Source organism: Perna viridis, chromosome 1 (genome assembly GCF_037379345.1).
Source record: "Perna viridis isolate PV_CMFRI_1.1 ecotype Kerala chromosome 1, ASM3737934v1, whole genome shotgun sequence".
Lineage (NCBI taxonomy): Eukaryota > Metazoa > Mollusca > Bivalvia > Mytilida > Mytilidae > Perna > Perna viridis.
The window spans coordinates 9,509,363-9,522,047 of record NC_142445.1 but is presented as its reverse complement, the minus strand read 5'-3'; the positions used below and the strand labels follow the sequence as shown (position 1 = coordinate 9,522,047).

General features: G+C 33.0%; 3 protein-coding genes across 10 annotated transcripts in view; 2 read left to right on the top strand and 1 right to left on the bottom strand.

The window, feature by feature from the left end:
- The window catches only part of LOC148627148 (plexin-A4-like), a 219,591-nt gene that overhangs the window by 195,546 nt on the left and 11,360 nt on the right, over positions 1-12,685 (bottom strand). For 5 of the 6 annotated variants that reach the window (XM_088568591.1, XM_088568599.1, XM_088568559.1 and 2 more), the window contains exon 2: positions 10,240-10,370. The gene's annotated coding sequence lies outside the window, so the exon portion shown is untranslated. Of the gene's footprint in view, positions 1-248; positions 351-10,239; positions 10,371-12,685 lie in introns of those variants that run through there. The other variant, XM_088568567.1, reaches the window with a different exon arrangement.
- Positions 370-4,120, top strand: LOC148627150 (uncharacterized). Of its 3 annotated transcripts, XM_088568690.1 has the most exons (3): positions 370-690; positions 1,451-1,528; positions 2,285-4,120. In XM_088568690.1, the coding sequence occupies exons 2-3, from the start codon at positions 1,501-1,503 to the stop codon at positions 2,671-2,673; spliced, it is 417 nt and encodes a 138-aa protein (XP_088424816.1). In that variant the 5' UTR covers positions 370-690; positions 1,451-1,500; the 3' UTR covers positions 2,674-4,120. The 3 variants fall into 3 exon arrangements, with proteins under 3 accessions (XP_088424816.1, XP_088424795.1, XP_088424805.1); XM_088568669.1 differs by lacking the exon at positions 1,451-1,528; XM_088568679.1 differs by having other exon boundaries at positions 370-1,528.
- Positions 7,514-9,520, top strand: LOC148627149 (uncharacterized). Its single transcript, XM_088568644.1, has 2 exons — positions 7,514-7,736; positions 8,106-9,520. Exons 1-2 carry the CDS (start codon positions 7,514-7,516, stop codon positions 8,552-8,554), a joined length of 672 nt encoding a protein of 223 aa, XP_088424770.1. The 3' UTR covers positions 8,555-9,520.

Below are 12,685 nucleotides of genomic sequence, written 5' to 3'. Positions count from 1 at the left end.
ACAAACAGAAAGATACTGTGATTCCTATATACCTCCAAAAACTGTTTTGGGAGGAGTATACGAACTAACAATGAATAACATTACAAAATTAGAACTAAATTATTATATTTTATTTTCTTCAATATGGACAAGAAAAATCCCAAATTAGTTTTAAAATATTTTTTTTAAACAACAAAAATATTTCTTTATCCTGCATCAGTTTGATTAAAGTTTACCAATTATACTTATTTTAAAAATGTCAAACTGACCTGTATAATGTTTAAGCATAGAAACCAATAACTAGCCAAACAGTTCTGTAAAACCCTCAACAATTATTTTTTGTCTGACCAGGAAGTTAACTGAAATCTATAAATAGAACTTTCTTGCTAATATCAATTGGGCGAATTCATTGCACGGAAACTAGTTTTAGTTTCGAACTAGTTTACCAAACTTTTCATTTATTTCTTTAAACTGGTTTTAAACTAGTTTGAAACTTGAACTGGTTTTCTCATTTATTTTTTTAAAACCAAAACCGGTTCATCAAACTGACGAAACTGCTCGAAGTGTGGTTCCATGGTTTGGTTTCGCGTGTGAGCAATATGGCGGCAACCAGCCAAGACATTGTTTTTCAATGCGAAAAATGCAAATATACAAATGCATTGATGGAGGTTTTTTTAAACCATGAGTGTCAAGAACCTACACACACAACAAGTAAGTATATTCTTATTCAGTTATCTATTTATAGATCGTATATGCTGTGTCACTCACATGTAAATATCCCAAGCAATGAGCAAAAGGCCCCTATATCCCGGAGCATGCTTGGGAGATGCAAGAAGCTCAGAATGAAAATCAAGTAGGCTGTTGCACAATTCAATTGATAAGAACAATTTATGAAAATCCATAAAATATGATACAGACCTCACTATCTCCTGGTGGTGGGGCTGATGATAAAACGTTCTGCATCTTCTGGTGGAATAGGTACGTAGATACATAGACAATATATAGTTAGTGTCTTTAAATATCAACTGTATTTGTTCATGGCTTAGAAACAGATTGACGTGCGAGCCTTTGGCGAGCATTCAATCTGTTTAGTGCTGAGTACAAATACATTTAATATCTAAAGACACTAATTATATATTGTTTTTATCCTGCAATGCACAAAACACCTTCAGTTTACGGAATATATAATCTAAAAATGAATATTTTGGGGATTTCTGTTTGTTCATAAATACTGGAAGTGGGCACGGCTTAAATCGATATCCTGTACATAGTATACAAGCAAGGCAAAAAAAATATGTAGGGCTTTATCTGTATAGTAAAAACTATCATTGCAGGATAAATGTATATACAACATGTACAAATTTTCAGCTTGAGAATACACAATATTGTATATTAATAGGTCAGGAAAAATAGACTAATAAAAAATATGATGTGGTCAATAATATTTTCATTTTAATAAAATTTATCTCAGGGGTAGTGCAGCTGCTGATTCGAGATTTATAACAATGTTTTAATCCTGGAATGAGAGTACAATTAGGAATATATACATGTAAGTTCCATCATCATCTAGGTGTCAATTAATAGGCAAGATAAAAAAATATGTGTTTCTGGTATCCTTTCCTTCCCTAGTTTTTCATGCAGACCCTAGACTTCTTATTGTCATTTTTGCTTAAGTAACGTTAAAATTGAAATTAACTTCCCATTTACACTAGTTTTAAAAAAATAAATTACCTACCGACCCTATTTTTTTGAGGCCCTCAGAGGGGCCATTATAAACCGGAACCACACATACCTTTTTGTGCCTTATGGAATAAGGGTGCTGTTTTGGGATAATAATACATAAGGTAAAATCACAGCAACACCTCCTATCTATGGAAGTGCCTTCTTAATCAAATTGTCAAATTGCCAATTTTAATTAAAGAATTCCAATACTGTCAATCACTAATCAATATAAATCAGTGGTATGGAATGTAGAGTTAACATATCATGATTCCAGATAATTTTTAAAAATAAAAAATCATAAGAAAACTTATTTTAAATTTTTACGTGTTTTTAGGCCAAATATGATAGTTAGTGAATCTAGCACTTAATTTACATATTTTCGCAAAGTGTATGTTTATGAGAAGAGATTTGATTTTCAAGGAAAACCTGAGGAAGCCTTCATGGATTTTCATGAATCTTAACAGTGGGGGATATTGAATCTTGCTCTTGTTATCAACCAACATCAGTTTTGTGTATAAACATGTTAAAACAAACATACATGTACAAATGTATAAATGACACAAGTGTTTTTGTTTTTTTATAGATTTAACTAGAGAACCAGCATGTATTGGCCCATTTTCAGAGTTAGTACCAAGAAGGTACCACAGATTTTTTGGTACAGACATTCTTAAATCTTATTTGGCTAGCAACCAGTCAGATGCTGACAAATTTTTGAAAGCTGCGGACCCTGCAGATATTCCGATTATAACAAAGAAAAGAAGTGATACAGTATATCAGCATGTGATGGACAATCTTACAGAAGATGGACAGGATGCTGTCAAAGATATAAGTCCGTGGATTTTCAACACATTGGTAGACTGGTCGTCAGACTTTGAGAAGTTTGTTTGTTCAAAGCCCATAGGTAAAAACATGCTGACTTTTGGATGTTCTATTAGGCTAAAAATTAAAAATTGTTTGTTTCCCAAATCCTGACCAACCCGGAAAAATTGATCTGAACAAAAAAAATTTATTGCCTTTATTGTGAAGAATTTGTTTTATTTTCTTCTTTTTGCTCCTTTTTTTTTTGGGGGGGGGGGGTCAAGTACATTAATGGTAAATGATACCATGTAAGAAAAAAAAATACCTATCTACCTTCCCACATCTTACTACATATGGTATGGTTCGGTCAATTGGGGGAAACAAACAGTTACATTTGTATTTGTTTTAATGAGATATTCCATTGTATAGGATATATTTTCTCCATATCCATACACTACATGTATGGTTGTATTGAGTGTAATTCAGCAATACGCTGAAGGCCATTCCCATTAATGTTGTTGGAGACCTATTGACAAAAAAGAATGCCCATTTTTCAAGGAGCTTGAGGAAGCATATGGTTACAAAGCCAATGTTAAACCAGTTTTTACTCTAGGCTCTATCACCAAAGATAATGATTTTGGCAGTGATAACGAATCAGTTGCTGAGAGTGATAGTCTAGGTAATTCTGAGACTAGTGACAGTCCACCGACAAAACGAAAAACAGATTGTTTGTCAATTTCAGAGGATACACCACAAAAGCAAGCAAAAAAGAAAACAAGTCATGTTTTTACCTTGATGGAAACCATGAGAGAAGATTACAAAAAAGAGCAGGAGGAACTACTGTCTGAACTCAAAAAACAACATTGCGATAAAATGGAAAAAGAAGACAAAAAACTTGAACTTATGTCTCAGATGGTTGCTTTAATGAAAAAATAAGATTCCTTTTGTAATTGTTTTCAGGTTTTTGTATGACAGCAAAGTTTTTGTGATCATTATGTTATGGTGATGTCGTTGTATGTGGACATTTTGTTTCTGTGCGATAACATGGGGAAATATTGATCAATTGTTATAAAATTTTGATATGATGTTTGTAGCCAGTAAAATAAGTTAGGTATAGTACTATGGGTTTGTGACCGCTACCGTTTTAGAAAAAGGGACAAAAGGGGCCAAAACAGTTGTACTGACAAATCTGCTGTAAAATATTCATTCAAGTTTGAAAATTCTTTTTTTTTATTGAATTCTTCATTAAACTCTGTCAACTAAATGTGTCTATTGATTTGATATATGTTGCACTGTTACTTTGCTATTGGAGGGGATGAGCAAAGATGTACCACACCCCAAAAATCAACTTTTTTATTTTACGTTAGATTTTCAAATTTTTAGAAAATTGTCAATCCACTAAAGGCTGCATGCATATGTGTCTAGAGCAATTGACTATCCATGATATTGGGCCTCAAACATACAGGGTTCAACATGTTCCTGTTGTATCGACATTCTGCACTCAGCGAAGCTTTTTGGCATTGGGTATTATGAGCTTAGGTGCTTTCATTTATTATTTTTATTTCATTCATTTTAAATGTTGGAATACATTTTGAAATAAAATTTTTATTGATTTTCATGATTCGATTTGTGAGATTTGTCAAAAATGGAAGTCTTTTCATCTCCAGCTATTAATAATCCCAGCAAACAAACTTGGAATTTATCTGTCTAACACTTACTAAGAATAAACAACATAAATATACATGTATGCTGCTGTATAATTTTTAAGCAGAGCCAGACATACATATATGTATTTCTTCACCAGTGACAGTTTACTTTTCAGAAAGTTTGATGAACACCTCCATTTAATTATTATAGACAATAAAGAGATGTGGAAAATGGGTATGCGACACAACCAACACAAACAAACAGGACTTAAAATCACAATGAAAAACAGCCAGCAGTCTTCAACATGACCAGAGGTCAATGCGCACAGTCTTGCATTGGCCCAAGACTTGAAATACAATTCACAAGATCCAATACCAATCCCTATATTATCAATGAAAGACCAAACAATGAACACAGGTCATGAAGATGACAAGGTCAAACAAAAACTTTGACAAAGATTTCTGGCTTAGGAGAGGCACATATGTGGTGGGGTTAAACTAGTTTTTTTTATCCACCTTTCCTCCTTTTGATAATCTTGCATAAAGCACTAATTAGATATGAGTTTGACATCGTGTTATGTTTGTACTTTTAATCAACTTAACCTTAACCCTATTGATGCTCAAACATAACACACTGTAAAACTCAAATCTAACTTGGTATTTATATGCCCCAGTGATAACATGTATAGCAAAGCTGCATTCCCTTTTTCGACCTTGGTTTTCTGGTTAAGTGACTGATAATTTTCAATGCATTAAAGTAGGACGGTTAAAGGCCATATCTCAGGAACTATAAGTTCTCAGGTCCAACGTATCCCTAGATCTGCCACTAATATCGAAAGGTATTTACATGAGAGAACTTGTTTTTAATAAAAATTTTTTTATTCACATTTTAAACTGTGTTCATTGAACTTCAGTTTAGGCAAAACACACTAATTTTAATGAAATTTTACTCCTGAAAACACTTGAGAAATACAGATTTTGGATGGATGTAAAAACAGAGAGAGTTCAAGCATTGCCTGTGTTATATTTTCTGTCCAGATATCATAAGCTAATCTTTACAAAATATTTTAATATTTTCTCATCAAAGCATTTCTATAGAAGGTCTACAATAGACTGTCGCTTTTGTTCTGCAGAGGGTTGCCTTGGTAGAAAATCATGGAAGTCATTGACTTCTTCATTGTCTCTCAGTCCTTCTTCAAGGTATTCACCAAAGTCATCTTCATTCAATAAACAAAGCTCGTGTAAAACGCAACAGCTTAGTATGAATTTTACAATTTGAGGAATATCCAACATGTCAACATATTTTAAACGACGAAACCTCCCTTTTAAGGCACCAAAAGCTTGTTCAATAGGCATGCGAGTAGACGAATGAATGAAATTGTATCTTTTCTGCTCAACACTGAGATTTCCAAAGTCTTTATAAGGTGTTATCAACCAGTTACTCAACCCATAAGCTGAATCCCCGATCAAATGTGTATTTCCAGGAAACATTTCTTCCTTATTATTTGAAACTTTGTCAAACAACGGTGAATTTTTTAAAACCCTAGAATCATGTACTGACCCGGGCCATCCGCAAAACACGTCATGGAAATGTAAATTTCTGTCACATACAGCTTGCAAAACAACAGAGGGAAATTTTTTTCTGTTGTAATATTGTTCTGCATCTACAGAGGGTGTCCTAATTGGGATATGAGACCCATCAATGGCACCCAAGATACCTGGAAACCCCTTTGCTGCGAAAAAAGCCTCAGTTATTCTCTGTACATGCATCCCTGTTGGCCACTTGATTAAACTGGGCAACATAAAACTACATATTATAGATGAAGTGCGGCGTACTACAAAATGTACGGTTGCTTCACATACACCAAAATTATCTGCTATATCTCTAAGTGTTTGCTGAGAACAGGCATACCTTATATATATTAATAATTGTTTCTCAACAGATATTCTCATGTAACCACCCTTATTTCCCACAGTTAACTTCTCTGACAGGTGTTGAATCAATTTGTCAAAAGTTGACCGATTCATTCTAAATCTGTTTCTAAAATCATCAGGGGTGTAAGCAGGTACTACACTTTCAACAAAGTTTTCCACTCTTGGAATTTTCCTGCGCTCATGGATGCATGCCAGAAATGCATCAAACATACCTCTTTTCTTAATATGTTGACTTATTTTAACATAGCTATTTTTCTCGAGCTCTTCGTCACCCTCAGATAACAATTGTATCAATAAATTGATTTGAAACTGTTGACAGTCAGCCATGTTTATCAAACTTAAAAAGAAAACCTACTTGTTTATTTAAAATTAGAAAACCATAAGTTGGTTTTGAACCAGTTCCAAACCAGTTTTCAAAACCGAGAACCAAAACCGAAACCAGTTTTCTAGCGATAAATTCGCCCAATATACTTGGACCAACTTACACAGTTTTATTGAAGATTTAAATCCCCAATGCATAAGGATAGGTAAACAGATAAAAATATATTGTTCAGTTCTATTAAATTAAAAAAACAATACTTTTCTTCTTATAAACTTCAATACAATGTAATTCACTACATACACATGCAAACAATTATCACCCTCAGTTTACAAGTAGTTTTCTGTATCTAAATGTTACAACTGAGTCATCATGTTTACACCCTCTGAACCTAATACAAATTAAGGTGAAAAGGGGGGTTGGTTTTTAAGAGAAAAATCATAGAGGCAATTATTTGGTGTAGAGAAGCATTTTATATACATGTATATACAGTCGACTCTCGTTGTCTCGAACTCGGATGACTCGAAATTTCGGTTAAGTCGAAATTTTGTCGAAGTCCGGAAAAAATGCCTATTTGTCTATGTTATTTTACTTCTTTTTAGTCGAAACTGGATGAGTCGAAATTTCGGTTTTCTCGAAGTAAAAATTAAGTCACTTCAATGAATTTCCTTGTAAAAGTCAATGGTTATCTCGAACTAATTAGGGTAAATTACATGTCAAAGTGTCAAATCATTTTACCTGTCGAGGCCCTGTGTCACCATTAATTAGTTTATTACACCTTTCGATGATGATTTTGATTAGATGACTTGTTACCTGTATTTCTATAATTAATAAAACTATGAAATATTTTATTAATGCAATTAGATTTCTTTTATTTAATGATCAAAGACCATTGTCGGCATTTGTGTTTTTGACAAGATGTCTACGCTTGGGTGTGTATAAAATAATTACCGTTATCTGAACTCAATGGGTCGTTAAAATAAGATTGTTGTTATTAAAATCTTGATGTTTTATTAATTACAATTTTAAACAAACATATACGCTTGTGGATGAATAGCAATTGGCCAAGCGGATCTTGAACATTTTCGGCGTTTCTGTGAAAGCAAAGGATTTAATGTTTTTACTTGATTTGAGAATTAATGAGATTTCATATAAAAATGGTATCAATGTGGCTTTTGGTATGCCTTTCAGAATGTCTTCTGATGATACTGTTACACGTGATCTTGGTGAAGGACCCGGGCCTAGTCTCGGGGGGATAGCCAATATTACAAATGCTGATCAAACCAGTGAAGGATCCGGGGTAAAACCCGGGGGGATAGCTGGTTCGGCAGTAGCAGGTAAAGGTATAAAAAGAAAGTTAGATGCTAAGTCTTATGAAACCAAGTATGACGCAATTATGACAGTTGAACGTGGTGGTAAGTCTAAAAAGCAAATTGCTGCTGATTTTGGCATTCCAATGTCTACTCTTTCGACATGGTTAAAAAAAAGTGAAGACATAAAAACAAAATATCTTTCTGGTGAGATGGGTGCACAGAGAAAAAAATGTAGAACTGCTAAATTTCCTGAAATTGAGGAAGCATTGTTAAAATGGTTTAAAACTGTAAGAAATCAAAATGTTGCTATATCTGGTGATTTATTAAGAGAAAAGGCTAGGTGTTTTGCTACAAATTTGGGAATTTCAGAAAATGACTTTGAATGTTCATCAGGTTGGTTAGAGAGTCTTCTGACCCAGTTCCCGACAACGAAATCGACGATGATATCCCACTATTCACAACTACGCAGGATTGGCCTTTCCTCCGATGTGAACTTTGACGCCTATGCAACAGTAGATGACAACGTGTCAACATCAACTCAGATGACCGACAACGATATTATCGAAGACATTATTTCATCTAGAAATGCCGCAGAATCAGTCACTAGCGACGAAGAAGATGAACCAGCACCAAAACGACCACCAGATGCCGCTGTTATGTCCGCATTAGACATTATCACCGCACAACTAAAATTTCTGAATAACTCCAGTGTTGCAACAAAGAAATTTAATGATGTGTCAAATTTCATAATGAAAGAACATTTACTAAGTTTATGTGTAAAACAAAGTGACATTTCAGAGTTTATGTCAGAGTTTATGACACCCAGTACGTCTGCAGAATAGTGCTTTTATGTAGTAACTTTAAATTGTAAAATTGTTTTCTCATCCACAAATGTTATTGTTATTGTTCATATAGTGCTTGATCATTTAAAATTGTAATAAATTTTGTAATCGTTTATTATCTTTATTTTATGCAGTATCTTAGTCTTTAACACATTTGAAACAAGTTTATATTCTTCTGACAACTTAAAATTACGCTTTGAATTTGAACTTAAAAAGCGTAATTTTCAGTCGTCATTAGAAAAAAATAACTATGACAATAAAAAAAACTATTTTATTCAACATTATTCAAACAACATAGAAACATAGAAAAACAAGAATTCATCAAAGTACAAACAATAACAAAAATAATTTACGACAACCCAGTATACACAGAATATGTAACCGGATCCAGTTGTACTTATTTTGTCATTCTCGTCCATGGTTATCTCCCCTTTCTGCTGCTCGAACTTCATTGATTTCGTTAAGTCGAACTTCGGTTGAGTCGAACTTTTCTCCTGGTCCCTCCAATTTCGAGATAACGAGAATCAACTGTATTTGATATGTTATGCTACCTACATGTATGTATGATTATGTCTATATAAACTGAATCTCTAATTTATCAGTAATAATCTTCAAAAGTTTCTGTGTAATGTAATAAATTGGCTTAGTGTATAAAGAGTCAATACACTTCAGAGTATACATAAATGAATATATCATGTTGTTCCTTCCTAATTCAACAACATAAAAAAAACAGCATGTTTTTAAGCAACCTCTACATGCAGATTACATTTTATCCACAAAAAGTATACCTACACCAGGAAAAATTTGGCATGTATTCCCCAGATAAGTTATAATAAACAGCAGGCACCTGCACACTTCAAATGTCACAATGATCAGCCATGTGTGCATGTACATAACATCATATTTTGACATCAATTGTGAAAGTACACTCTAAATAAACAATGCTAATTTAATAATGACATATAGATACATACCCCACTTCTATATATTGTTCTTTTTTTAATGATGGATTTGACATAAGAAGCACTATTTCATGCACATTCAAAGAATTTACTAAATTACTCTTTATCAAAATATATATATATGAAATAAAGAATCAACATAGATGTGTCAGCTGGCATTCTATTCTACAAGAACTGTATTTGTGAAGGTGATAAATGTACATTTCACCATGCTGAAGTTTGAATCCTCAGGAAGTGGTACATTAAAACATGCCAAAAACAAACCATGAATTAACTAGAAATCTGTCTAAACCAGATTAAAGATATCTGAACCTGTGTAAACCAAACATCTACATATATTGAGCAAATTATTTTTTCTGACAGCAGATAGGTTTAGACAGATTTCACTGATAAATTGACAAACACTTATTACACAGATGAATAAACAGGAAGAAAACTCATGACATGATGAATAAGAACAGTGGCCATACTTTCATTCTATCTTCCTATATAGAATTACATATACATACCATATTTGTGTTAAGATACCACTTAAACATGAAGTAAAACTTTAACTTTTCTGGTTGTATGATATTAAAATGTACTTGGGCATACTGCAATAAAGTCTTCCCATTTCCTGGAAGAAAAAAAATTCTCTGAAGTACATGTATATCTGGACATGATGAATAAGAATAGTAGCCATACTTCAATAGGATCTTCCTATATAGAATTACATATACATACCATATTTGTAAATCTGTACTCCACCAAAACTACTCAGATGTTAAGACTTAAACAGGAAGTAGAACTAAACTTTTCTGGTTGTACGATATTAAAATGTACTAAGGCATACTGCAATAAAGGCTTCCCATTTCCTGGAAGAAAACAAATTTCCTCTGAAGCACATGTATATCTGGTAAAGATTATACTTTGGAGTTCTCCCCACACAACAGCTGATCATTAATACACTGCATCTCAAGTCAAGATCTGGGTTCGATCAGTAAGGGGTATGTCCAATCACTTTTTTTTTTATTTTCATGAGGCACCAGCTTATACATATTCTGCATTTGTCACAGAAAGTATATGTTTTTGCTATTAGATTTCACTTGTAATTACCAAAGAAATCACCATAATTATGAAGACTTCTACTATGGGGAAAAATACTAAATTGCCACTTTCTAATGTCCATGCATGGTTTATTTGCATTCAATGTTAAAAAGAAATGAACCAGTACTTAATTTTGACCCTAGCCTCCACCTCTATTTAAAATGTTTAAAAACTAAAAGCAACTGAAAGCTTGAATCACTCGCCTGGTTCAATTTATGCCCTTCAAGGATAATCACTCTTAACAAGGTGGCATCCTACAACTTTGAGCCATGAATAATTTTGAAGGCCTTAACATAAAGATAATTTCATCAATCAAAAGTTTTTTTGATCTATTACAGTTATTAAGGTATTGACCAAAAACTGTGGAAAAAATTTAAAAAAAAAAACCCATCATTTTCCACCTTTCAAGGGCAATAACTCTAACAAGGAGTTGTCCGACAACTTCAACCTAATGGAAACTTGTGTAGAGAGAGAGCTCTTGAAGCTGAAAGAAATTTACATTTATTTTCCAACATTGGTTTTTAGTTTTTGAGAAATTGTTGAAATTGGTGACATGACCCTTGTGGTCTCAACATAGCAACAGCAGCCATGTTTTATACTTGAACTACATGTACATAATAAACAATTTTTAAAGTCAATACCTTAAGGGTGACTAATTTGGGTAGTAATCCACTGAGTGGTTTCAGAAAAGATTTTTAAAGAAATGTTAATGACGACAGACGATGAGGACAGACAGTGATGGATGACAAGTGATGGCAATAGCTCACATAACCTTAGGCCAGGTGAGCTAATTATGAATAGCAAAACAAAATACTGGCAAGCATACCTTGAAGTGTAAAAATGAAATATCTGATTGAAAATTTAATTCCATGGCCACTTGTATTCACTTCATGACAAATTGTTCACCCAAAAAAAAAACAGCAGTCCTAACAATGTTATTAACACAAGTAAAATATGCATGACATATCAAACATCTACCCATTGGTTCCTGACTTTCCCTGTTATAAATACTGGTTCATTTGTAAAAGGTATTTGAGGTCCAGTTTAACCATATCAAGTGAGATAGATATATGAATGGACAATTTTTGTAGATTATTTCAGGAGAAATTCATGGTTTTCTGGATCATATTCATATAACCAGTTATGGACATAAAATTGTTCTTAAATCATGCAAGTTGGTAGGTATGAAGTCCCTTTGTTACATCCACTTTCAACACCATACAAATAAAAATTCAACTAAAACAACATTTAGTACTAATATCAGGTAGGGCTCAGGATTTTATAGGTGTAGTTGACTTTTTGAAGTCACAACAACTTTAGATGAAGTTTCAATTGCTAATTAGACTTCTTATCTGTAGAAAGGGTGAAGTTTTTAACTGACTTTGCCATACATGATGTTAAATTAATATGTTAACTGTTATCAGTAAAAAACCTGAATTGCTTTTCATAAATTATCTTTTTCAAGTGCATGTTATACTTTAAAATGAATAAAATTTTGTTTGTTTGGCTTATTTGACTGACCTAAAAAATATTACCGGTACTTGCTATATATATGACCTACTCTAAAAGTTCACCTTTTGGTTTTGCACGAGCTTGCCTTACCTTGATTTTAGCCTGTAGGTGTTTCCAGAAGTTACATAGCCTCAAGGCCTCCCCCTTTCAGTTAGTTTTCTAATAAACATACTTTGTTTCAGTGAGGATTTTAAAACTTCATGTATCCTAAATAAACTTGTTTAAATCAATCATACATGAACAGTTGTGTTTAACCAAATGTTTGTCTAACAACTGAGTTTCAGGATATTCTCTTTTCTGACCATCGAGGAAATTCTTCGAATATCTAGAAAGTGTAGCGAAGTGATAGGATCCCAAAAGATAATTCAATATCTGTTGCTGTTACCTTCTTTATAAATATAAAATCTTTTAATGATCTTTTCAACAGACAAATCAACGCATTTTAAATATTAATATTAATTTTGCTCCGACGTTAAATTCCAACAAACAAACAAATAAATATTAATTTTCATATTGCGCGATATTAATGATTGAAAAAAAAGGGTTTTTTTCATCTTGGCAGGTGGACTAG

Coding starts and splice junctions, on each gene's coding strand:
- LOC148627150 (XM_088568669.1), top strand. CDS start 579: ATGGCGGCAACCAGCCAAGACATTGTTTTTCAATGCGAAAAATGCAAA. Junction 691..2,284: donor AGAACCTACACACACAACAA/GTAAGTATATTC, acceptor GTTTTTTTATAG/ATTTAACTAGAGAACCAGCA.
- LOC148627149 (XM_088568644.1), top strand. CDS start 7,514: ATGTTTTTACTTGATTTGAGAATTAATGAGATTTCATATAAAAATGGT. Junction 7,737..8,105: donor AGCTGGTTCGGCAGTAGCAG/GTAAAGGTATAA, acceptor AATGTTCATCAG/GTTGGTTAGAGAGTCTTCTG.